At 41.3% G+C, this 26,563-nt stretch overlaps 2 protein-coding genes across 3 annotated transcripts; both read right to left on the bottom strand.

Annotated features, from left to right (window-relative positions):
* Positions 1–438: 438 nt before the first annotated feature.
* Positions 439–14,606, bottom strand: med24 (mediator complex subunit 24). Its single transcript, XM_069664406.1, has 26 exons — positions 14,534–14,606; positions 14,132–14,262; positions 13,936–14,018; positions 13,779–13,817; positions 13,619–13,692; positions 13,112–13,335; positions 12,824–12,935; positions 12,568–12,718; positions 12,197–12,310; positions 11,931–11,984; positions 11,729–11,811; positions 11,496–11,582; positions 11,181–11,280; positions 10,930–11,072; positions 10,770–10,807; positions 10,588–10,670; positions 10,183–10,361; positions 8,189–8,288; positions 7,637–7,812; positions 5,527–5,791; positions 4,807–4,988; positions 4,633–4,726; positions 4,341–4,440; positions 3,421–3,501; positions 1,212–1,360; positions 439–789 (listed from the first exon to the last, which is right to left on the bottom strand). Exons 2-26 carry the CDS (start codon positions 14,259–14,261, stop codon positions 673–675), a joined length of 2,958 nt encoding a protein of 985 aa, XP_069520507.1. The 5' UTR covers position 14,262; positions 14,534–14,606; the 3' UTR covers positions 439–672.
* An 8,791-nt stretch (positions 14,607–23,397) lies between these two features.
* Positions 23,398–24,795, bottom strand: kcnj12a (potassium inwardly rectifying channel subfamily J member 12a). Of its 2 annotated transcripts, XM_069664054.1 has the most exons (2): positions 23,670–24,795; positions 23,398–23,633 (listed from the first exon to the last, which is right to left on the bottom strand). In XM_069664054.1, the coding sequence occupies exons 1-2, from the start codon at positions 24,778–24,780 to the stop codon at positions 23,548–23,550; spliced, it is 1,197 nt and encodes a 398-aa protein (XP_069520155.1). In that variant the 5' UTR covers positions 24,781–24,795; the 3' UTR covers positions 23,398–23,547. The 2 variants fall into 2 exon arrangements, with proteins under 2 accessions (XP_069520155.1, XP_069520154.1); XM_069664053.1 differs by having other exon boundaries at positions 23,398–24,795.
* Positions 24,796–26,563: the final 1,768 nt, after the last annotated feature.

The raw sequence follows: 26,563 nt of genomic DNA on the forward strand, positions 1-26,563 counted from the left end.
ATGTTCCTTTTGGTCAATGACTAAGCAAACCGACACATCAGGCGCTGGGTCACGCTGACACATGCCGCCTCATTCATTAAATCACATAAGAAATTCCAGGGAAGCTAATACTGCAATAGAGAAGTGCAAGAAAAAGTGAAACGGATACTCTTGGGACATTTTTCTGCAACACAGCCAGACAGATATCCTCGAGGAAGTGTTGCAAGTGTTTGGTGAAAAACCTGATGAGTGACCACGAGCTTTGGTCACTCGTAGGACGGTCCAGAGCCTCTTCTACGTAGGGTCATGCGGTCCCCTTGTTAGCGTGTGATCATTCAACTGAGTCATCGCTGGAGACTCCCGCGGTCAGTTGTGACATTATATTAACTTCCAAATGTGACGTAAACAGATTTTGATCTTTTAACGTGCAAAAAAGAGAACTACTACTTTTCAGGCAATTTTATGGGCTGTATTTATTTAAAAAGTATTTACAAATTCCTTTAAGTGTAAAAAGAACATAAAAAACAGCGTTCACAGAGACGTGGTTTCAGACATTCCAATAAAGACAATCCCTTTAATTGGACAATCCGGACAGTTTCAGAGCTTCTCTCACCACAAAACAAACTTTGTTTTTTTTTTAAACATCTGCTCTGTTTAAACTGGGTCAACAGGAAGTTCACTCAAACCCACAATTTACAAAGCGGAGATCGCTTTGGCAGCGACTCTCCTGCCCAGCGGCAGAGTCAGGTCGGTGATGGCCAGGACCACTTTGGGTTTAGCCAGAGCAGGCAGCTTCACCAGCTCAGACACCTGGAGGCAAAGGAGGACAAATCAGTATTATTTCTCAGATTTAGTGCGTCTGGAGAAACAGTTCAGTGGTGTCACAGTGTTCAAGGCACAGAATTATCTAATTATGATAATAAAAAGGGTTAATTATGACCTTTGCTCTGGTTTTCAGGGATTGTTGGTGATTTGCATGGATGATTTATTGAACTCATAAAAAAACAACCCTGTTTTATGCTAACAGGTTACCACAACCCTCCGAGTCAGACCCTGCAGCAAAGTGACTTTTTACAACTCAAGCACCCTTGACCCTTGGATTCTCCATCTCTCTCATTCATCACTCCTTACTCTTCAGCAGAACCACTTCCCGACAATGTCTGATGCAACAGCTCCTCCTCTCCCTCCTTATCTGCACCTGTCTGGCCTCTTCCTCCCGGCTCATAACTCACCATTGTAAAGGGCATGAACTGCAGGATGCTTCCTCGACTTCCCTGCTCCAGGCACTCGACGCACTCCTCCATAAAGCTCTGCACAAACTGGGTGTGAGGCCCCGCCATCTTGGAGCCCACGATGGAGGAAATGAGGAGAAAGAGGTTGGCTGAGGGGGGAGGAGGACAGGTTGCATGGGTGTTAAAGGTTAATGTCATGACAAGTTTGTGACATTTTTCCATAGGAAATGGGCAGCTATTCTGTGGGTTTGCAAGTGTGATTATATGTGACGCAGTGCTCATTCCGTTAGAGTCGTTGTCAAATGACTCAACAGGCAAACAAAACTTAGTAAAAGTCAGATTATCATGGAATAAAATTCAGCAAAAGTAGTTTCTAGTGTTTTCCAGTCCCTCCAGGAAGTTGCAAAGTTGCATTCACGCAAATTCACTCGAATTCACACAAATTCAACTACCTGGAACCAGTATCGCAACTTTTTTTTGACTTTGCAATTTTCTGCAAATTTGACTCGTCACCGTTTTCCACCAAACTCACTTCTTTGTATATTCCAAATACTGACCCCCTGAGGTCAGCAATGTTGTATGAAGTGAGGGCATCTTTGACTGCCTTACTTGTTACTGATGTTTGTGTCATCACTGATTTCAGAGAGTCACTGTACAGTGAGCTAGTCTTGCCCCTTTGTCCCATCAATGCTTTTACTGCAGCAGCCGGAACAACAAGTAAAAGAGCATAAATATGTTCAGTAATGTGCAGATTTTCTCTTGCACGTATGGCTATTGACTTTAGTATCATTCATCCATCCATTATCTATACCGCTTAGGGGGGCTGGAGCCTATCCCAGCTGTCATTGGGCGAGAGGCGGGGTACATAGACATCTAGGATTAAAGGAAAAACTGGTCCATGCATTTATCATCAGTCCAGTTCTGAGGTCTTCACACTGGCTCCCTGTCTGTCTGTCAGAGAGTAGACTTCAAAATACTACTGATGGTTTACAAAGCGCTGAACGGTCAAGGGTCAAAATGCATTTGTCTACTGACACAGTACGAACCATCCAGACCGCTCAGGTCGTCAGGGTCAGGTCTGCTTTCTGACTGAGTCAGAACCAAACATGGAGAAGCAGCGTTCAGTTTTTATGCTCCGTATATCTGGAACAAACTCCCAGAAACATGCAGGTCTTTTAATAAACTATTTTAATAACTATTCTAATTATTTATGTCTGCACTGAAGCTTTTACTCTTATTTTTTTATATTTTGGCTTCTGTTTTAGCTGTTTTTATTTTATTTTTTGTTGTTCTGTGTAAAGCACTTTGAATTGTCTGATGCTGAAATGTGCCATATAAATAAACTTGCCTTGCCTTACAGCCTGGACTGATCAACAGTCAATCACAGAGCTGACACACAGAGACAGACAACCTTTCACTCACACCAAAGGGGCAATTTAGAGTCACAGATTAACCTAACGAGCATGTCTTTGGACTGTGGGAGGAAGCCGGAGTACCCGGGGGGAACCCACGCATGCGCGGGGAGAACATGCAAACTCCACACAGAAAGGCCCACTACGTGTGAACCGGGGTTCAAACCAGGATCCTTCTTGCTGTGAGGCAACAGCGCTAACCACTGCACTTTTTTTTTTGCTTTTTGGGAGTCAAACCTGCGCTCAGTGCATCGAGGACTGTAGCCTCTGTACACGGTACGCCTGCTCTACCAAGTGAGCTGAACCAGCCGCCCACAGTGGATGTGTTAAACTGAAAAATTAGCCTTTAAAACATGGCAAAATAAGCTGCCGGGAAATCAGGTATTTTAGGCCGCAACAGTCACAGAAAATGACCGTGAAATTACTGGCGGGACTGATTTTCTTTCTAACAATTATCTCAATTTAAAGTGGTTTCCAAACTAAATGTTGTAGTTGTAATGTGTTTGCGTACGAAAAGCTGCTTCAGTCTCATTTTGCATGGATTATATTAGTCTGTCGGACTCCTCCTGGAGAGAATTACAACCATACTTCTAAAGGAAATTCCCACACTTTGTATTCAGATGATGCTATTTATAGGACAAAACCCCTGCCGTACTGTAGATGATGAATGGGACTTGCGTAACACGAGATCTGGTGACTATGAAGTACAGTTTGTCATTCATGCTCATCCAATTCTTTCATTACTTCACCCTTTACGTCTTCTCATTTGGATTTACAGTTTGGCACTCATCACTTACCCAGGACTCGGTTGAGAGGGTCCCTCATGTTGACCGTGTGGAGCTGGGAGGCAGAGAGGGAACTGCTCATGGATCTGTCTCCTGTGACGTAACACGTGACACACGTCAATGGTTATAGTAGTAGTCTTTACTTTATAATACAAACACAAAGCAACATAACCCAAAGGGAAGTTTAAATGATCCTTCAAGTGTTCTGTTAGTGGTTGACAAAATGAAGAGGTCCTTCCGCCGCCGTCTTACATAATCTTCTTCTGTTCCTAAAATAACCTGGTTAGAAAGAAGTTCTCTTAAAGATAAAGAGCTTTTAGTTTCCATATGTCACTAGGTCGATCTTAAATACGAATCCTTTCATTCACAGTAAATCAGAGGCATCATCATTCTAAAGCAATAAGTTTTGTTTACAGCTAAATATGTGAATAGCTTAGTCAACAACCCTTGTATTGGTGGTTTCTAAATGAATTGTCTTTTCAAAGAAAAAGGTGGAGCTTATAAAGAAAATCATGTAAAGTCATGCAACACTTAGATCATCGTCACCCTGTGTTGGGTTTCCTTTATCAGGCGGCGGTGCAAAAAAAAAGTGGAAACAGAGCGTCTGAATTAAAGAGTAGTTTGGAAACAACATACAAACCCTTCATTACTCTTACGTACGTAATAAACGTTTGAAGTAAAAAGCTCACATTAGACAGCAGAGCCCTCTGATGGGAAAGATACTCAGTGTAATATGATGATTCATGTTGAGGCGGATCGATTTAAAAGACCAAGGGCTAAAAGTGTATACGAGAACAAACTAACAGGGTCTTAGAGTGCATCTGATTTTAAAACCATCTGGTATTTGCATAATCCCCAGCTCAGACGGACTGAAAGGCCACTGGGTTCATAATTAAACCGTGCATTAAAAACCCAGACATTAATAGACTGACCTGGACTGGAGAGGGCTACAGGCTCGTCCTCGTTGGAGCTGAGCAGCCGCATGAGTTTAGACGGCTGCGTGTCATCCAGGGGAAAGAGGCTGTTGTAGTCCTACGGCCAAACATAGAACAGTTACAGCTATCCTTGGTATTATTAGTAGCAGCATCAATTAGGAATCAGGAATTAGATCACAGATTTCCCACGCTTTATCACATCAGTTCCTCATGCTGATAATAGTGTTGTCATGTGTAACATAACACGCGGCCCAAATGACACAAACACGCCTTTGTGCTTCAGCCTTACCTCAATGTCTTCTCGCTGCCTTTTCCGCTGCCGAGCCGAGAACGAGCCTTTGTGGTGGGAGGAGTACGAGCTGAGCGCACACCACACGGACAACCTGAGGAGTCATCAGGAGAGGGAAGTTAACATCCCCAAACGCCCCAAAATAAAAGCAGCCGCGTTAAGCTTCTCTCTTACTTGGCCAGAGCTTGTCCAGGTGGGTCTACCAGACTGTGCCAGTGGGCGGAGTCTGTGAGCAGGTCGGGCAGGATGGTGCCCAGCAGGGTGAGGGTGATCTGCTGAGTGTCCAGGCAGAAGATGCTGTAGAGTAACTCCACCACCCGGTTGGCCCACTCCTGGCGGGTCTCCTTCAGCAGCTCCTGAAATGAGACGCAGTGCTACAATGAGACGCATAACTTCTGACTACTAACGTTAATGTAACTACTACTTATTACAACGATACAGGCTAGCTACGTTTAAACAAGTTGCTACTAAACAATGGCAGAGAGGTGTGGGCGGGGACGATGCAGATTTGGGAGTTTTTAATGAGGGAGAAGGAGGAGATGCCTTGGGAGGATTTTTACAAGGTAATTAAACATATTTTGCAGAAAAAAAACATATCAGACACAAACCAGTAAAGTGCGTCTGTTCTTGCACACTTAGTAAACACACATGGAAAAAGACTCCCTCTTTTACCGACACTGATGAAACACACTGTCAGATGAAACCCACAGTGTCAGCGTAAGTGTGAGTGTGAACCAGAGGAATGACAATATGTAGAACAATCTTATCAAACGGAATCATTCAGATAACAAGCGTTGATGTGGAAACGGAAGATTCCATAAATGCTCGACCTTTAACAGACGACGATTTGTTCCAGGTTGAACTTTGGTTAGCTCACGCTGCTGTTTGTCCTACCTTGACCAAATTTTTCGTGAACCAGAAGACCCCTCCCATGTTGAGAAGGCTCTCAAACAGATGCAGGGCGCGGCTGTCCACCCAGCCTTTGCGCAGCACCGTCTGGAACTGCTTGCTGAGGGCCACGTGGATCGGGTCTTTGGCCGGCAGCAGGTTGCGGTAGGGGATCGGCTCCTGGCCCTCCACTGGGGGACGCAGGGTCGCCGCTGTTTGTTGGAACACGTCGGCACACATGTGCTCCATGATGGAACTCATGATGATCACGCTGGAGAGAGAAGACATGATTGTAAATCCATGTAGAAATAGGGATTCTTCTTCATGTAGTATATATTATAACTATTGTCTGTGATATCAGAAAGTAGTGCATCATTAAACAAAGTCTCCCACAATATAGTTTGACCTGTCGCTTATTTGCATACTTATAAAACACTGGCTCTTCATTAGTCCTATTAAAGCACTTATTAATGCCTTAATCTGCTTGACCATATTCTTCAACTACCATACCTATAGATATTTTTATAGTGTCTACTTTGATATCTTTAAGTATTTTTAATCTCACAGCTCTGGAAAAAGTTAAGAGACCACTGCAGGAAAAAGTTCTTCTATTTAAAAGTTTGTCTTTGTGTTAAATTAACTTTTGTTTTACTGTAAACAACATTTCTCCTGCTTCCAAAATAAAATATTCTCATTTGGGTCTTTTATTTGCAGAAAATGACGACTGGTTAAAGGTTTAATCTCCAAGATGTTAAGTGCGTTCTCTTTGGCGGCACCTTCCGCATTATGCGGTCATTGCAGGAGGACACTCTCCAATTAAACCGCACGTCCAAGGTTGGCTCCCTTTGTTCGCTTAGACTGTTTGCTTCATCTGAGCGTCGAATTTGTTTCTTTTTCTTTGGATTTTCACTTATTTTTGAAGTTGTATCTGCAGTCATCGATCTTCTCTTTGTTTGTTCAGCCATAGTAGATTACCGTTTACTCGCAACACTTGCAGAGACCGGAGAAGCAGCCGCTTAGCTCCGCCTACCCTCTCTGGCAGACCAACCACTGCTGGGTGATGGAAAACATGTCACTAACTTGGCGCTGCTTGTGATTTTTTCTGTGAATGTCACCACAGACACCCAGTCCTTAATAATACTATATACAGCACATGCAAAGGCTTTCATCAGTGGGCCATAGGCTCAATCTCCATTGTGTTACCTCATTCGGCGATAGACAGAGACTTAACAGACATTTATTTAATGAAAATATTCAATACCTTCGATTATATCTTTAAGATAACCGAAAGGGGCATTGTGACCTGCCAAGGGACTGCGGATGAAAATTAGCTTTTATTTAACTCTGGTACAACGCATCAAATGCTTAAATATTGTACATTGCTCCTTTTAAAATAAATTAAAAAAAATAAATGTAAAGAAAACAAGTTCAAGTTCACCTTTAAACAACAGAATGTTTAACTTAGGAAGAGTTCAGATTTCAATATTTGGTGGAGTAACGTGGTTTTTGATACAGCTGGCATGTGTCTTGGCATGCTCAGCCACTTGCTGTTGGGTGACGTTAGGTCACTCTTTTTTTTATTGATGGCTCGTGACCATCCATCTTCCTCTTGACCACATTCAGGAGGTTTTCAACGGGGTTCAGATCTGGATTGGGCGGACCATGACGTGTAGAGAGAGATGCTGATTAAAGGAACATTTGGAGTGGTGTCTTAATTTCTTTTTCCGGAGCTGTATATTGCTGGTGAAACCTTGTTACGCATGAGTTAAAATCTTAATTTGCTTTGCTCGGTATTATGTTGCTACTGCCTTATAAAGACAAACAAAGACACTGTAATTCATGTACAAAAAAAATATTAATAGAAAGTAATTGAGGAGTTAGTTTATGGCCGAGTAGTTGTAGATTAAAGTCACGCAGAATTAGGCGTCAATAAGTGCTTTTTACAGTCTATTAAAGAGCTAATATGCTGCTAAAATGCATGCTGATCAGTAACTAGTTAATGTGCTAACTTATTGATACTTAATAATATACACAAATATTGATCTAACCCATCTCACCCCCTTTATGCTTGTGTGTGTTACTGAAGTGTCGTGAAGTGTGTTTCAGCTGTTTGTACCGTTCATTATAAAACTGCAGCGTGTTCTCCCCATACAGCGGGGTGACGAGCTGTCGGATCATAGTCTGGGGCTTCTCCCTCTCATCCCTCCCCAGCATTCTCACATGGGCCACCAGCCAGGCCACGGCGCAGATAGCCATGCTACACACCTTTCCCTTGATATTGTCTGTGATTTTCTGCACTCGCAGAGAAACGGAGATGGCAGCAGCGGAGAAAAAAAAAAGGAAGGAAGGATGTGGTAAGATTGTGTAGCATGGTCAAAGAAAAGATGACTAAAACTGTGCCTTCCACTTTGCGTGATACGAAAACTTGCATGGGAAAGGGAAAATATGAGAAGTTGGCTGCATTAACCGGAGTTTGGGGCGTCACTGCTGTTGCAAGTTATTTACACATTGTTACACGTCAATTTCCTCGGAATACGTCATCCTCCTCCGGGTAACAAGTCAAACCACCAATGTAGAAAAAAGTCATTTCTTAGACATGTTGTAGCATGTTGGGGATGTTTGTGGCAGATTTATTCCAGATACAAGAGGTCAAAGGATTAAAACAGACCTGTACCGCCTCCACAGAAAGAACACCGTTCTCCCAGGCGTTCAGAACTTCCAAGATGGCTGCCGGAGTGCTGAGGCAGATTTCATGCCATTTCACCTGACTGTGCCGACAGAAAAAAAATCAAGGAAACTTTGTATTTAGAGTGTTTCTTTGTATTATTAATTACATGAAATAACTGATAAGAACAGAAATAATATTCATTTAAATATTTAAGTACTCTGCAGGTCATCATTGTGCTCAATGATCTGTTTACAATCTGATCTGGAAACGTTTAAAGGCTATGTTCAAAATTAAATGACAACAGGCTCAAGCAGTGCTAAAGATGTTCAACGAAAATATAAATTAAAGCAGCACTGAGGTCGAACAAACTCATACAAATGTCTGACTTCTATGAAAGTCATTGCTTTTTTTTTTTTTAATTATGTGTATTTATTATTGTTGCCTGTCTGGTGCATTCAGGTACTGTTGAGAAGCTCAGACATCTGTAACACACAGGCAGAAGCCAAACAGCGCTAATGGCAGGATCAGACTACACAAACACATCTCCTACGACGTGTTCCCTGCCATTGACCAATAGGACGACAGAGTGCTCTGATGCATAAATGTATGATTGACAATTTCTTGTCCCGCCTCCCCGATGACCTTTGCATTCGCGCAGGGTCGTGAACGATGCTTGGTCGGGGTCACACTTGTAGTGTTGCCAGTCTCCCTTCACAGTATGACAGTACAGTATTCTGTAGGGGTGGGAATCGCAGGGTAACTCACGATACAATATGATACGTGGCCCACGATAACAATAATATCACGGTACAGCGATATATTACAAGACAATCATATAATTATACATCACGAGATCTGATTAACTTCTTTAGCCAATTAATTTCCATACACGTTACTCTCATTCATGTCATGTCATGAAGTAGTGACGCAGTGAGTCCAAATGCAGGGAAATCCTTTTAGAGCGCCAAATATTTGGTAAATTAAAATATCAATATTTGGTGCCAGCTAATCTCTATTTACAGATTCTACATAGAAATGTAGGAAGAACAGTCCGTGTGGAGAGCAAAAGCAGTCGAAATGCGCCGTAATGACAATCCGGCTCCCATCAGCGTGATCTGACGATGATTTAGCTTCTTATTAATCTCTATAAACAGACATCTGCATGCTAACAGCTAACAATCTGCTCTAGATTCAACTTGATACAAATTCCCTGACGAGGTGACACGGAAGCCGTTCAGCGTTTAGATTTCCCGACTTCCCCAAATGCATCAGAAATGATCGATCCGACCTCCGTAGTAGTTTTCTTCTCCTCTTGAGGACAGACCCGACAAAGCTTCATTTTGACCCTTTACTAATCTGCATCATGATGTTGTTATTCCAGCAAACTTAAGACACGTTTATTTAAGTAAATCACAAGAAAAACGGTTTATTTTTCTGTGAACGTAGCAGCACGCGGAAAAGGAAGTCTTGACTGGAAGTCGTTTATTGCTAACCGCCGGCATGTTCACCGTTGTCCCCATGGGCTACGTCGTCCTCAGACTATAGCCGGTGGGATCCGAGATGGGGAGCCAGACTATCCATAATTGTATTGCACGAGTCAGGACAACATTATCTTGCCGTTTCGATATTTTGTCCAACCCCTAATATTCTATATTATTATAAATGTGTTTAACTAAATTGTCCCTCACTTTTTGTTTATACACCAGCATGCGCCCACAGGAGGAATTATAGTTGTTGAAATATACGTTAATAAACACTTATATCTGCTTACAGACATGTTATATCATGTTTATATTCTATAGTAATAGTGCTAAATAAAGTGCTGAAAAAGGAAGATGGGTTTCCCTCTTTCGGTTGAAATGAATGGAAATGATTTTGGCCAAACAAAAGAGAATAAAAAAGGTATTTTGGGAATTATTGTCCTCAGTAAAGTTGCATATTTGACAATAAAATTGTTGAATCATGCACAAATCCCAGATTAGCCTGAAACTTACACTAGCTTCATCTCTGACGAGTTGTTCAGCAGGGTGACCAGACTCTCCACTTTGCCGGGCTCTGGTCTGAAGCAGGGGTGGTCGGGGTTCAGAGTCTTGCCCTCCTCGGGCATGCAGGTCTGCAGCCACGTTTCAAAGAAAGGCGTCTCACCTGAAGGGCTGGGGTCCGACAGGATCACCTGGAAGGAAGAGATACAGGGCAGACATGTATTTAAGTGATTTCTTTTCAGCGGGCAGAGACGCTGCAGAAAATGTTTGATCACTACTGCACAGTCCTCTGTGGACACCTTGTGGCCTGAAACTGAAAGAGCAGGCTGGTTTGATGCAAAATCCACACTTACTGCATCTTTGATCATCAATATACTCTGACATTTTTCTGACAAGTTATGATCTCTACTAACGAACCTCAGATCCATACGTCTGCACCACATGGCAGAGCATGAGGAAGGAGATGTCGAACAGCAGGGCGCGTACTGATGCAGACTTGGCTGAAGGAGAAGAGGGGAAAAAGCTTAATAAATAAACAATATGTCAAGAAGGAAAGAAATTCCCACATCGGAACACGTCACTCTTCTACTTGAACTCACATCCTTCGCCGCTGATGTGCTTGGGAAACTCATTCAGCCTTGAATAAACAGAGAAAAAAATGATTAAAATCCCCGTCTTAGCCCAAGTGGACTTTCCAGCTTGGGAAACAAGGCAACACTAACGACCTCACTGTTAATTGGTATGCATTTAATGACTCACTTGATAAACTTCCGGGCAAAAGATTTGAGTTTGCCGGTGGCTGCTGCCGCCGCCAGGAGCAGATCCAGGCTCTTACCAGACAGCATGTGTCCCAGGACCCCCAGGAGGCCCTCAGGAGACTTAGAGTGGTCTGCATCGACTGTCTAATGAACAAGAAAGGAAGAGTTATGGAGTTTAAGTAGTTTTAAAAGGATGTTACAGACAGTCAGAGATGTGTAACAGCATTTCTGCTGTGAGATGCGGTGGTCTACCTTGAGGATATTGGTGACAGTGGGCTCAGCTCTCAGGATGAGACCTGGGTTGGGCTGGATGTTAGCATTTTCAGCCGTCTTTGGCTTTGGGGAGAACTCCCTGTCCTCGGTCCTGAATCAAAGTTGCAGCGGGAGAGGGATAGAAAGGGAGAGGCAGAGGAGAGCGAGGCAGAGATGGGGGCGGAGGTAGGGGGGATACGGTGTATTGTGTGAATATGGTGAACAAAATTTCATCCCTGAACATGAGGAATAAGGAGAACAAAGTAGGTTTAATCGGACGTTATTAGCTCTTCATTGTGAGAGGGGAACCCGTACCGTTTCGAGGTGAGGCACGCTGTGTTTGAATCAGACAGCAGACCGAGCTTGTTGCACTCAAGCAGGAGCATGCCCAGGCAGTCGCAGCTTCGTGAAAAAAAGAAAACACAAGGCACATGATAAGCGACATGGTGTCGGCCTACCTGGCATTCAGCTGGTCCTCTTATATAGAATGTCTTACAATGAGATTACAGGCAGTGGATACGGTTTTTGCAGGGGTTTAAAGCGCTTACTTGCATCTCTGATCGGCTTTGTCCAACAGTGGTGTAAGCTTGAGCAGGTACTGAAATGCTATATTGACATCATCCATGAAGTCCTGGAAAATACATTTGACATGTTATGCCTTTTTTAGACCATAGAAATACGTAATGCTAATGATACTGTCAGCGTGTGTTATGTGTTTGAAATTAGAGATCAGCGAGTTATTTGTTTTACCTGTCCTTTGTCACCCTGAGGATATTTCTTGAGTCGGTAGAGAACTTGTGGAATCTAGTATGAAGAAACAAGAAATAAATATTCAAGTACAGTTGAGTCTCATGTGCGTTTATAATTCTATACCTATTGTAAACTGATTATCATGTGACTTTATTGTCCTTTTTGACTTGGAATTAAACACTTTGGCCAAGCAAACAATAAAGACAGACCATGGCAGTTCACATGTGGATAAAGGAAGCATTCTCCATGTTTGGTGTAGATCTTACCTTGAGGAAAGTGAATGCAGTCCATTTGAGCTCCTCTGTGCCCTCTGGTGACTCAATGAGGCCAGTGAAGCAGGCCTTCCAGATCTCCAGGACAAAAATAGGAGCAGGGATTCGCTGTAGAAGACAGAAAATACGAGAAGATTGCTGCTTAAAATAATAAAATACAAAGAACAACTGACTTCCAACCTTATATTTAGGCTGCGTTACTGTTTAACTCTTGAAAATGCAACAAAATAAATGCCTAATTTCTCATCATTTTTAAATTGTAAGTAAGAAACTTAAGACACTTAAGACTTTGTCAAGCACTTTATTTTCCCTACAACTTCTTTCATTTCAATTTGAGTCTTAAATCTCTGCAGCTTCATGTTCACCTGCATTCTCTTGATCATCATCAGCTGCTCCACCAGTGGCTGTGTCTCTCCTGTCAGATTCATGGTCCCTTCCAGCATGATGAAGGCGTGGACTGATGGGAACGAGGCGTGGAGTTCAGGGTCACACTGCACAGACAGCATCGAGGGAATACTGTGGAAAGGGTTAGCAGGAAGATTAAATATGACGGCTTTTCAAATTGTATACTATTGTACTATGTGTGTGTTCAATATTTATGAATGAGGAGGGAATCTTCACCCTTTTACTAGTGAGGAGCTGTCCTCCAGTTTGGATCTCAGTGTCTGGTTAGATACGCTGCTGAGGCCATCTGTTAGTTTCAGCATTGCCTGCTCTACATTGCTCCAGGAACCTTTGGGGGGCATAGCATCATAACACTGTAAGATGTGTGGCTCATAACAATCATGCAGAAAAACTGTTTGGGAGTGATATTCTAATATCAAATCTTTCAACATTTAACATACTATATACTAAGATTTAATTTGAGCTTTTCAGACATTAACTGACTAAATAACAAAATCCCAGCACCTTGTTCCTCCAGCCTTGCGATGTGCACCAGGGCTCTGTTCTTGCTGCTGTTCATGAGACTATGAAGCCTCTCCTGGCAGGCCCTCAGACTGGCCTCAGTGCTGGCAGACGGACCAAGTTCTCTCAGCTTCTCACAGTACCAGGCACAGCCCTGCAGTAGCCAAACAACCACTCCCAGCAGAGCCCGGCACAGTCCAATGCATTCCTCTGCTTTGCCGTGGCAGCTTTGGAGAGATGAGAAGCAGAGATAGTTATTGTTTACAAATTAATCACCTTAGGCTTAGGTGTATGTAGAAAGAGCACATGTTTCATTAAGAGTTTGAGGTATGCAGCTATCTAACAGCTGTTATTCAAAGTGGCTTAAGAGTAACAGTCTGGTCAAGATGCATGTAATCCAAGGGAAGATAGGATTTACAATAGTAATAGGATATATATTAACAATAACCTTTTCTTTTTTATTTTATACTTATGGGAAAGCACATCACTGTCAAATACAATTTGGCATACCTGAGACGATGGCAAAACATGTCCATGATCTCCAACAGCGACTTGACACACAGCTCCCGAGAAAAATCATCAAACTACCAGAAAAGAGACACTCATGTAAACCATGGTTTTCTAATAGTACAATTTTTGACACTATAATTTTTAATCAAGCATAACTTACCTTGCTGATGGCCATTAGGACACTGGAATAAGACACCATCTAAAGAGGGAGAGGGTAATGTTCAAAACTAGCAAATAAACTCTTTGTTTATAAAGTCGTTATGCTATAAAAAATACTTTTTGACACACAATTATTATTTTTTTGCTTTTTGTCCTACCTGGGAACTGATTGCATATTTGAGGTAAGACAAAATAAGGGGGTTTGGAGAGGGACCAATCATCGCCTGCTCCATCAGGGCCTCTGGAATACACAAACAACAATTAAAGCCTTAAGACAAATGGCAGTAAGACAACTGGTGTCGAGTCAATATCATTTGCATAACGACAGGGGAACTTCGCTGTCTTTTCTGTAACCTGCAAGGTTAAGGTAGTCCCATGTTGCTCCCTTTGGAAAGTTCTTCTTGATGTTGATGGCCCACTGGTAGTCACTCCAGCGCTCCTTCCATGCCTGCAGAATGGCTTGCTTCAGATTGACCACCTTCATCCTGGAAGAAACGATCCGCACACTTTTATTTAAAACTTTTCAAGGCACAACCATTAACGCTTTTTCAAGGTAAACTACCATTTAGTCTAGCTTAATTTGGCTACGTTTTCATTAATATTAAGCTGGCTGACTTTAACCGCAAGCTAGCGATGCCATTCATTAAGGAAATAATGAACATAAAGTTAAATTGCTGGGTAATATAAAGAGACGAATGTGAAAGATTACGATCAAAAACCGTTCACGTTGCATTGCTTTTACATTTTAAAGCTTACCTGGCTGTTTTTAGTTCTTCAAATCATAAAATGTATTTGTTTGTAGCTCCTTTGCTTCACAATACAAAGGACGCCATTTTTGTTGTGAATAAGCCGAGTGTTCATTGGTCCATCTCTCAACGTCACTGTATTCTCTCTGCGGATTGGTTGGAGAGGTGACTAACGGCTCAACGCTAAACTGCAGCGTAATTACGTAGCAGTGTCACAAGATGTCGCACTTTAGCTTACAAGTTTAGGCACACTGAAAGGTCGGTTGTGCCTTTAATGTCAGGAAGAAAGGTGAGCTAAAACTCAAATTGTGCTCTTAATAATAGAACACTAGCCAGCCGACTGGAGAATGTACTTAATACTGCAGAAATACGTAATGTAAAGACATTGAATGTCAAGACAGGCACTTGTCTGTCGTAAGCTGTAACGTTACTGACATTTAGCTAGTGGTACCTTAAACGTTCATATTGCTGAGACAAACCTTTTTAACAGTAAACTAGCCGACACTGAGCTAGCTAAGGACTAGAAAAGTTGTATTTTTGGGTCCTATAGTCAGGTAAATTACTTGAGTTATTTCAACTTTTAAAGAGCTTCAATTTTATTTTGACAAATTATCTTTCCCATGTATGGCATACAGTGTTAGCTTTGTTGTCTTATGTAACCAACCCATTCACTTGTGTGATTCACTGCCTCACTGCAGTTTCATCTTTTTTTGTGTGTGTCAGTTCAGTCCTTTTCAACAGGGTTTTTGTCTGTTATGTCACACCTTAGAGGTGGAACGAAAAGCAAAAAATTATTTTATTGAAAACATTCAAAATCCTTGAAAAGAAAAGAGAATCAGACTAATGCAAAATTTGGGATCGGCACCTTATGAGAGATTGGAAAACAGAAGTACTGTAAAAAAACAAAAAAACAAAACAAAAAAAAACTACTCAAATTATACACATCAGAAGCCTGATAACGCTTAGTTTAGTTTTACAATAGTGACAGTTTTAAAGCATGATCTTTAGAGTTGATATTTTTATCTACTTTTCAGTTTTGCAATCAGTCCATGTCATGTCCATGTGGTCTTCCTCATCAAAACATCCCCATCTACCTCTGTGAGTGAAGGACCTGCATTGATTCCAAGGCACAAAGAACCTCAATCTGCCCGACAGTGGCGACGTTGTCCTGGTTAGAGCGAGGTCTGCACCCTGGGACAGAGTGATGCCAGCCTTGAGACGATCCATGTGTCCTGGCATAGTCAAGGTAGACCAGAGACAGAGGGGTGATGTGGTTGTGAGGTGTATGTGTGTGTGGAGGGGGATTGGGGAAGAAGTATCCCATCCCTGATGCCCTCTGCAGCGCACTGCATTAGTGAAGGGTGCTGACAGATTTGAGTCTACCCCTGGGGAGACCAGACAGACTGTAGTCGCAGCTCTGAATCTGTTCTCATGACTTCACCGCTGGGACGGTCCCAGTTTTGCTGACTCTTACTCTTCTTCTCAGTTACTTTGTGATTTGCTTTAGTTTGAAGCTATTAGCTGTGGCTTATAATCCCAATACAATTAAGCTCTCTAGCTTTGTTTGTGACACTCAAAGCCTCCCAAAATCACCTCAAAGTAAATACTTTCATTCACGCCTTGGTTTTGCAGAAGGAATACACTGTTCAAAACACGCTTTTATGAGTATTTCTCTGAAAGAGATATTAAGCAATCTCTTAAATGTAATTTTATAGCTGCTTTGAGCACCACAAAATAGCTATGAGGTCCACTGTACGTGGCTGAGCTAGAGCTGCTATATTTAAACCTCAGCAAATAACGGTGCAGCTTTGTGGAGAGTATTTAATGTATTTTGAGTTATGTGTGTACTATTCATCAAATCCATTAGGGGAAATTCGTAGGTAAACAATTAAACATAGACAGGCAGAAGAGGACTATCTGTATGACATATAGAAGTTAATAGAACAAATATTTCCTGGCTTATGCCTCTGAGCAGTTGTAAAACTGCATATCTATCCTACCCTTTCTACAGTACATAACTTCACTGTCTTTCTTTTTCCTCCTCCTCTTAAACACACCGAGGGCCTTTGGGCACACACAGGTAATTACCACGGGTTGAGAGCAAGGAAATGAGCGTGGCCCCCTCATGTCCCCTCAGGTTGTCCATTCATGTTGCTTCATGAATCAGGATAGACTAGAGGCACCTGCTGTAACTGAGAGGAGATAAGGCACATAATGTCTCTCCATATTTAAGGCTGCACACTGCCCATGTACTCAGGTTTGAGCTCCCAAATTGCACTGATGGAGATGATGATGATTCAAGTCTAATTAAATACTGTATTAATTATCCTATAGATGAACATCTGGTAGGGGAATCCAATGTCTAATGCCACTAAGCAACACATAAGGCACTATTCTAATGGTGCACGAACAAGCCAGGTTTAATCCATCTTGTTTGATTTGTTTGGACTCACGGTACATTATCCATGCTCGGTTGACATCTCTCTAACCTTCATGTCACCTGACGTCATGTATATTTTGTTTTCAGAGGTGTAATACGTTTTTGAAGAAAGCCTAGATGGTACTTAACTGGTACTTAGCACACATTAGCTCAGGAGAGATTCAAATGATTTGTTGGTGCCTCTGATATGTTTATTTGTAATTCACTCTCATAACCCTGAAACCAAAGCAGCGAGCTAGTATTCAACCTACTAGCTTAAATATCTTTAATTTGATCATTTACACATTTGCTCCTCCTACTAAAACATCCAATTTTCTGCTTTAACACAGGCCAATATGTTTATTAATCTAAATGAGTGATCGGATGATGTCATCCGGCCTGGGTCTTATCTTCATTTGTAGTCTTACGAAGTGTACTTGGCCACCACTGACAGCAAATGGGCAACACCAGCAGGCCCTTTGCTTAGTACACAAGACAAGCGTAGGTAGAAAGACAGGACCGTTGTGTCTCTTCCATTTGGGCAACAGACTACAAAACATGTCTCAGTCCTTGGATAAACTCCCATCACAAACGAGGACCTCAACAGGATTGTTTGTGCTTTCTGTCGACTCAGCAGCTTAACCCAAGCCTTTGTGTTGTCGATGTATCTCTTGCTAAGGGCTTTAAAAACATAAAGTCTCTCTTTTTAGAATAACCTCATTTATACTCCAGTATGTACCGATCATGGATCGATTGATAACAGAGTGCATGTTAATACATTAAGTCTAGATTCTATCGTACTTAATACTTCTTATAAAAAGTCTTTCATTATTTGCATTATAGTACATTTAATATTAATGTAGTTAACCATCAGATTACTTCGTCCACTTCCAGTGACCTATAAAAGAAATTTCACATTGCCTTTTATAATGTCTAATATAGAATGACATACTATATAGTATAAGCCTCACATATACAGTATGTAACCTCAGACCTCCTCTAAGTGTCTTTGATTGAGTGATACTATCACAGGAACTAACAGCGTGTACTTTTAGCGGTGAAAAGAGCTGGCCTCAAAGCCACATCTGGCTTGACACTGAAGAGCTTTATATAGCCCCTTCAACACGATTTCCCCTCATTTTACTGTCATCAAGGGTCCACGCTATAGGGAGCTTGTACCAGCAGCATTAAATATAACTAGTCTATATGGGCCGGCAGGCAGAGAGCCTGGCAAACCATGTCCTTGAATCCAATCTTACACTGGCTCCTGTTTGAAGTGTGTTTAATGCTATTTGTCTTATATCATGTAGACAAACGTGTTAGTCCAGGCCCCAGCTGGCCCAATCAACTGTTCCCTTGGAGTCACAGAAGGGTCATTCCCATGGGATCCTGGGTGTTACCTCACTGATGTGTAATTTAGACAAAATGTAATGATGACGTTGGAAAAATAATCATCGCTCTCTATCTACAAACCTACCTATCTTTCTTTATTTGTCTTGCTTGTTCCCCAGCTTCACGCTTTTTTCTTTTTTTTCGGCCAGTGTGTTACATGGCAACAGCCTCCATACGGTAATTAAAAGGTTTTATTTGCAGGAGCCGTGAGTGTGAAGAAAGTGGCTGCTGCACCCGTGGCACTCACAGCTGTGGGGTTCAGATAGCTGCAAACAAACAATAATTGAATTGCTGCATTTTTCTGCCCGAGGGGATAGGTATGCATTACCAATATAATCAATATATAAAAAGGTAATATTCTATCATTTGTGGATTTCACTTTTGTTCCCTTGTTGGCAAAATGCAACAACATAAAAGCCCCTATAGGAGATTTGCTGAGAATTAAACTGAATCCAAGTAAGACACCAATTCCATTTGTATTGCATGTGTTTGGGATTACATAGCAACCATCTCACTTAAAGGGCAGTTTATCCTGACACGGCCTTAATTATACAGGACCTCTTGTCGTCTAATCCCACCGGTTTTGACATCACAACTATCAAAAGACGGCTCACTTTCAGAGTGAAGTTAAATTAAATACAGTTACACCAACCCGTGATGAAAAATCTATAGGGCTCTTATGCATTAGGTGCTCATTAACACTGTCCACCACTAATCCCGAAAGCTTTACTTCTACTCTTTGTGTGTGACACCAAGCCACACAAAGCCCAACATACATTGCCCAGGCCTCGTTACATAATCAAACTTGGCACACGCTTCCAGCATAGTCTCTGTGATCCCAGTGTCAGTTAGTGCGGAGACCCAACGCCTGAGCTCAGCACAACCAGTGGCCAGCATGTTAATCCTACAGCTGTCACTCACTGCGGGTGACTTAATCGCCCCAAGCTGAATTATTTAGGAAGAACTGATGGCCACAGATTTGTGCGAAGAGTTCAGAATTATTCAGTCAAAGTTTTGTTCAGTGGTGCTGATGAGGCTGCAAGAGGACACATTTCTTTCAACTCAAAGGGGGCACAGTCAGAGATTTTATTGAACATGTGGATTTTATATATTTGTTTTATGTCAATTTTTTATTAATGACTGTCGTAATTGCACTCCATGGTGCGTGCGTTGTGTCATCCTTCATCAATTTATTGATGAAATCCTTTTATATTTTCTCACATAATGAGAGTAGTTGCTAAGCATTGTATCTGCCTACAATATCCAACACTGGTTAGACTTTGCCGAACACTGTAAACTGTGTAACACCTAAACTCACAAGGCAACTTGCAATTACTGTGCAACATGCCTTTTTCACAGCATTTGATTTGTTGGAAATACACAGGTGTTACGAATGACATTAATGATGGATCAGTGCTATTCCTGTACGCCATGACAGTGTAATGAGCTGTTATGCACAACAGCAGGACCCTGTGACTAAAGCAGCTAAGTGGAATTCAGCCATTGAATTTAGAATTGTACACCTGTTTTTTCTACTGTGATACAAAAAAATGGCTCAAATGAAAAAGGTCCATAGTGAAATTTAAAGCCTCAAAACAAAGGTTTCCTCACTTCTGAGGTAGCAGACTTATAATGGTCCCTCTTGTGTTTCTACACCATTGATCTGACAAAGTCGACTGCGGGCGTCTTGCCCAGTTCAGCGGGGCCAAAAGGCCCCTGGCCCTGCTGGTTGTTTGTGTGTCACAGTGATTAATTGATGAGCCTTCTTGTATAATTGGCCCAAGACCAGGAAGTCATCTGACTTTGGTTACATCAATCTTTATCTCTCATCTTAAACCGTCCCGTTGTTTGTGATGCATAACCTCAGCGACCACTTCGCCCATTCATTAATCGAGCTCGATGTTCAGGGTTCATATCGGATTTAACATATCAATACAACCCAGACTGGTTGAACACTTTCAACAGAAAAGATACAAACAGTCATATTTCACAGTTAGTTTTTAATTGAATAATTTAAATGACTTTGAGTTAAAATCAAAAGCCCAGTCGACATTTTGCTGGACATAGGAAGACTTCTACAGAGGTCAAAGGTTTTTTTTTCTGATCATCCCTTTAAGAGAAATACCTTGAAGCATCAGCGCTGAAATGAAACTACAGAAATTAAATCATTGAAAACTGAGACAAGAATCATATTTTGCCTCCCAGTAGCGATTTCATTGTTATACTCTAATAAAAACAGATAAATATTAATTGCTGTATTCTATCAAAAAGAGCTTTGTATAAAAATAAGCAGGTTCCTTCAGCCAGGCTGCTCCCTATTATAATTTTTAACATTACAATGCTTTATACACTATAAACCTTTAATTTATCTATAACCTTGGTCTATGTTTCTTTCTAAAGGGTGGGCAACATCAGAGCTGAAACAATCTCTTCTTCAGTAGAAATGACTGAACTATGTGTTTTGTTGATGCAGCATTCATCACCTTTTTTTTACCTCTGAAATTTATTGAGTAGATGCAGAGGCGTCACACATCAGTTTATAAAACCTTCCCAGAAGGCAATGAGCATAACAAGTATTAAGGGTTGGTTAAAGGACTTTTAAAATTATTTGCCAAAAAAAATTCCCTATATTTTACTTCATCCCTCAATTTTCTAAAAATAACAAAAGCAACATTTAACCAAGAAGAGCCAAGCATACCCGAGCATTTATATGACTGTTAGGAAAATATTAGTCATTGTGACCAAAATACCAACCATCGTATGGTTCTCTTCTTTGTTTTCTGGTTGTAGTTTTCTCCATGTCTTGAACAAATCATTTATGTGTGAAAGATAACTAAAATTGTTCCAGATGGACGTAACATCCATGTTTTATTGAGGTAATAGATAAACTTGAACAAAACATTTTTCTTCGTTACACAACATAAACATTTAGCAGTTTGAATGGTAAGTTCAGACTAGGTATCGTTGTCTATGCCAAAATGTCTCTAAAACACTTGTGTGTCGCGATTGCTAATTAATGAATCCATGATTACACTTTAAATGATCTGTTGATTTGGCCTTAACTTTTGATTGAACCTTTTTTTAAAAACAGGAGACTGAAATACTTATTTTGATCAGTTTTTTTTTTTTTTTAGAAATTAACTGTTTTTGGAAGATTACCTTGTTAACAATCCCTTCAAACTTAAGTCAGCGCTACACACCATTACTTTGGTATCATATCTCAGAAATCATATGCATACAAGTACAATAACAACAAAAAAAATAGGGTCATTAACCTTATACTATGCCTGTAATGTGTCTGTAAATCCAGAATTATAAATATACATGTTTAGTGTATTGAAATACTTTAATGTTTATTGCTTTCAGTCAGACTGTAGTCCAGTTTGTGAAGTGATCGTAAGCATATTGCTTTAATATATTTATCTATCTGTAGTGCGTGAGGTCTGTAAATGCCAGAGGAATCAAAATAAAGGAGTGAAGAAGGAGGAAGCTATTTACTTTTGTTTTACTGTTACTAATGTGTCGACAGTGTTAACAGGTTTTAAGCCAATTGTAGTCTTGAACACATTCATTTAACTCGTTAAGGATTCAATTACCATAAAATAATCTGATACTATTTTGTCCTGTCATCAGCCTGTAACTCAGGTTTAGTATAACCCAAGTTAAGTTTGAAAAAGAGACGGACTCTGCTAGTAACAGTTTTAATAGCAGTTAAATTTACCCTCTGTTGAACTAAAGTAAATAGCAATTTAGTGCCAGCTACTGTAAGTTGGCTAAATCATTTGCACTATTCCAACCATAGTACCATAACACAAAGTGTTGTCGACACATTTGACCATATGGTGCTTGTTAATTTAGCATTAAAAAAAAAAGATTGTTGGGTTATGAGCTACATCAAACCATGCGTTAGAAATTCAGCTTGACCCCATAAATACTTAATTTTGATGCAATTTAATGTAAGTCTTGTCAAATAGAATTTAATAAACATAAAATCTAATTGTTGAAATTTAGTCTATGCATTTTTTTGTGCTCTCTGTGTAATCATTGTGTGTAGATAAAAGCATTAGAGTTTCTGTTTTGTCATTCTTCACAATATGCATAGATTCATTTTTAAACAGGACAAAAGCACATTTACTGATCATTTTGTGCCAGTTTGTTACAATGCTCATTTCCACACAGAATGGAGTAGAACTTATCAATTGTCAACAAAATACAAGTTTTAGTATGACTATTACAGCATTTTGTTGTAGTATTACAAATGGCTGCTATTCAGTAAATGGTTTGATAAATAGAAATCTGGATATTGCTATTATTATCTTGCAAAAAATACATTTTGTGAATCTACAAACTGTTAAAATAAGCTGGCTGTCAACCAATTGTGCTTTAGTTTTGTTCAACCTGACGACTTAGCGATGTTTCTTGATGAAATGATATGTGTAGGCCAGTGAAGGCAAATAATTATGATAGTGGCTTGTGCGATTTTTTTAAGATGAGGTTAAAAAAATGAGGCATTAAGAGATAAATAGTGTTTTTATACAAATTCATTACTGTTCAACATCTTATCTTTTATGTTCTTCATAGTGCAACTCCTACTCCCCCTTCATTGGTAGTTGTTGGGTTTACACCTTTACTAAAGTGAAGGGTTGATTTGTTCTCAGTGGCTCATTGTCAGATGTTTTATCATGGCTCATTGCATCTGAATGCTGCAGTGCACGAATTTTCACTGTGTCACTGAACGCCAGTCCAGCAAATTACAGCGATGCGAGGAGAGCTTAAGAGAAGCCTATTATTTGTGCCCAAGAAAGAGTTGAAGTAGCAATTTCTGTTTTTCAGAGGTGTTTTTGGAAAGTGATACTGCACACAAAACATAACTTACCTAAGCAATGTATTTACACCTAAAATTTGACTAGAATTCTGTCATAATAGTTATTTGATCATTGAACACTCTCAACTCAAAATGACCATGTGAAAAAAGATTCAAGTTTCCATTCAGGAAGAAGGTCTTTCTTTAGCCTTTTCCTTGATTGTAGACATTCTTTACCACAATTCTCTAAGCTGTGTACTTGTTTTCCCGTTCCTTCCAGTTTAATGTTCTATTATTTCTTTTCCAATCTTTCACAGTAGTCAGCTTTTCCTATGGCACTTTGCATTGTTCTGCATTTTTACCCTTGGATATTGTTATTGAAAGTTGACCCTGGGTCAATGGATAGAGGTCATATTTCCGATTCTCTACGATAGGACCTTTGATCCAGTGACCTTGGCGCCTGTAGTCGGTCAAACTCATGTCGGCTGTTCCGGTCTGGACTGAGGTTTGCAAGTGCCCTGCTCCCTCCACCTACATCCCCCTCCTCTTCATCACGGTTTAGGAAGGCAAGCTCATTTTCATAGCAGAAGGAGTTAGAGCTGGGGACTAAGAACTTGTTCTCCACCATGTCCTTGGCACTGCAGCGGGGGGTGGACGGCACCTCGTAGGTTTTGTGAAAGTGAGAGTAATCCACCTTGTACAAGTTCTTCTCCTCAAACAAGACCGGCTCAAAACGGTGACCCCAAAGGATCTCAGAGGCTAAGTAGGAGCTGCGAGCCTGTGTGGTCATCGCGGTCGCTTCAACCATCCCTTCCAAGATGACAACTATCTCAAAATCTGCTGTTTCCAGGTCCTGTTTGCCGATCCCAAACAGGGGGCTCTCCTCATCTATCTCATGGAGAATAGTGATAGGTGAAACCAAGAAAATCCTGTCCAGGCCTTTATCAAAGCCCACATTAATGTCTATCTGGTCTAGAGGAATATATTCCCCTTCGTCAGTGATCCGAGGTTTGATAAGCTGCGCCCTGACATGGGCCTCTACAATGTGGCTCTTGCGAAGATTCCCTACCCTCCACATGAGGCACAGCTTTCCATCCCGCATGGCAATGACGGCATTGTGGCTAAACAACAGTGTCTGTGCTCGCTTCTTAGGCCTCGCCATCTTGGCCATGATGGCGCCAATCATGAAGCAGTCAATAATGCAGCCCACTATGGACTGAAAGACCACCATGAAGACAGCCACTGGGCACTCCTCAGTCACACAGCGGTAGCCGTAACCTATAGTTGACTGTGTTTCAATGGAGAAAAGAAAGGCAGCCACAAATCCATTGACTTGTAGGACACATGGAGTGAAGTTGTCATCTCCAGCTGGGTTATCCAGATCTCCATGCAGCAGAGCAATCACCCAAAAGGCTAAACCGAAGGCGAGCCAGGAGACAACAAACACAAGAGTGAAGACTATCAGCATCCATCGCCAGCGAATGTCAACACATGTAGTGAAGATGTCGGCCATGTAGCGTTGTGACTTCTCTTCCATGTTGGCAAACTGCACGTTGCACTGGCCATTCTTTTTGACAAAGCGGTTGCGGCACTTGCGGCGTGTGTGGATTTTGCCATTGCCAAAGCCGTTCATGCCATGCATGGTAGTGAGGCGGAGGCCCTCTTCCTCAGATGACACAATGCTGTAGCGATTGATCCTTCCCACACTCATGCTCCCGGCGGCTCCTCCAGCTGCAGGGTCAGAGCAGAAGGGCAGGCCTGGAGTCCCAGTGTGCGATCGGGGCCCTTCGCAGCTTGATCACTGGCTAAGCTGCATTTTAGTGAGTCATAGACAGGGAGCTGGGTGGGAGCCTTGAGCTTTAATCCAATCCCTGTAGAGAGTGTCAGGAGAGAACAATGTGAGCCTCTTTTGGTGACATAATGGTTAAATCATAACATACCTGTGTATGAAACATCACCAGATAACCATCCATAAAAGCTTTGGCAGGAATTTGTTACATAAGAAACACTCAAATAGTAGTTTTGCTACTGGCTCAAAAAGAAGGCCACAGATATTAATAGAACATAGCACTGGATGAGCTGTCTGTGTTAGAACCCAAATGACCATTACAGCACCATCATGTACAGTTTATTTTTACATGTGTTTATGTATTTACTTATATGAATAAAAATAAGGTTTTGGGTTGGATATAAAGGTAAAGATCAGCTGGCAAATCTAACTCTAATAATGATACAAAAGATATCAACAATCAACAACACAGTCCAACATTGTTAAGGTTTTTCCTGTCCATTTCCCATCACAAGATTTATATTGTGGTACAATAAGTTTTCATAATATCATTATCTTAAGTAACCTCACACTCGCCATCTTGCTTTTTTAAACATCACGACTCTCAATCCAATTGGCCCTCACTGAAGGGTCCTCATGTCTTTTGATGTCGGCGGGGTAACTGAAGAGCTGGCCTCACAGCAGAGCCACTTCTATCACACGGCGTATCCTGTGCTTTTCTCTTTCAGGTAAAAAGAAGGTTGGCAGTAGAGACAAACGAAGTCATCACCTACCGGATGTTTATTGTTATATAATGAAAAAAATGATTACCCTGTGGGTCACAACTTTTATCTGGTTAGGTGTTTAAAAAAGGAGGATCACTGTCATGTTTGGGTCAACCAGGTGATAGGGAGGGCTAACACATCTTCCTGCATGTTTTGGTTGTATTTATAGTTTATCTACAACAGGACATGCACTCATCACACAACCAACAAACAAGCTGCACTCTTCTATCTGTTCTAAGTTTGCCATTGTGCTTTCACTACATTACTTTTGTTTGGGGAGTGAGGTGTGTGCGTGTAATTAAACACAATCCTCGGGGATTTGTATGTGTGCCACTGACTCTGTGGACATGCAACTCCAGATGCTGTGAACAGGAATGGAGAGAGAAGGACTCCATTTATTTGACCCCATTCTGTACAATTTGCTGTATTATTAATCATGTTGTGAGGATGCAGTAAATTTAAAGCACCTTCCCATGGTGCTCCATACAAGTAGGCAGTAGATTTATCCCCTGTGCAATGCCCTGTATTACATATTCACTGTAATTACACCCTGGAACTTTAGCTTACAAGGATGCCACAAGATTAGATGTACAGCACACTCGTAGTGTATGTAAGTTTGGAAAGCAATGCTTTTGCAATGTGTCAGAATGGCTGTCAAATGATGTTCTCAGTCAGGCAGCAGATAACCTGGACTCTGAATTTGATATTGAGCCTCAGGGTCAAGGAGTTTTACCCATGGGAGCTGGACTGAGGCCCCTCTGGGTGCAGACAGCTTTTATCGCCTGGACACATCCGTTCTGGGTCTGCACGTCTGATTTGGACCCTGAGGACTTGACGGTTCCCACATGGGCGCTACCAAATCCTGTGGGCCC

Source organism: Semicossyphus pulcher, unplaced genomic scaffold (genome assembly GCF_022749685.1).
Source record: "Semicossyphus pulcher isolate SPU_LCO1_2020_fin unplaced genomic scaffold, fSemPul1.0.p SCAF_16, whole genome shotgun sequence".
Taxonomy (NCBI): domain Eukaryota; kingdom Metazoa; phylum Chordata; class Actinopteri; order Labriformes; family Labridae; genus Semicossyphus; species Semicossyphus pulcher.

What these genes read in the sequence shown, in the direction of transcription:
- med24 (XM_069664406.1), bottom strand. Translation starts at nt 14,261, where the DNA reads ATGAAGGTGGTCAATCTGAAGCAAGCCATTCTGCAGGCATGGAAGGAG. An exon ending in TTTCTGTGGAGGCGGTACAG is followed by an intron (nt 7,813 to 8,188) that starts GTCTGTTTTAAT and finishes CTGCGAGTGCAG; the next exon opens with AAAATCACAGACAATATCAA. An exon ending in TCACGAAAAATTTGGTCAAG is followed by an intron (nt 4,989 to 5,526) that starts GTAGGACAAACA and finishes GTCTCATTTCAG; the next exon opens with GAGCTGCTGAAGGAGACCCG.
- kcnj12a (XM_069664053.1), bottom strand. Translation starts at nt 24,780, where the DNA reads ATGCATGGCATGAACGGCTTTGGCAATGGCAAAATCCACACACGCCGC.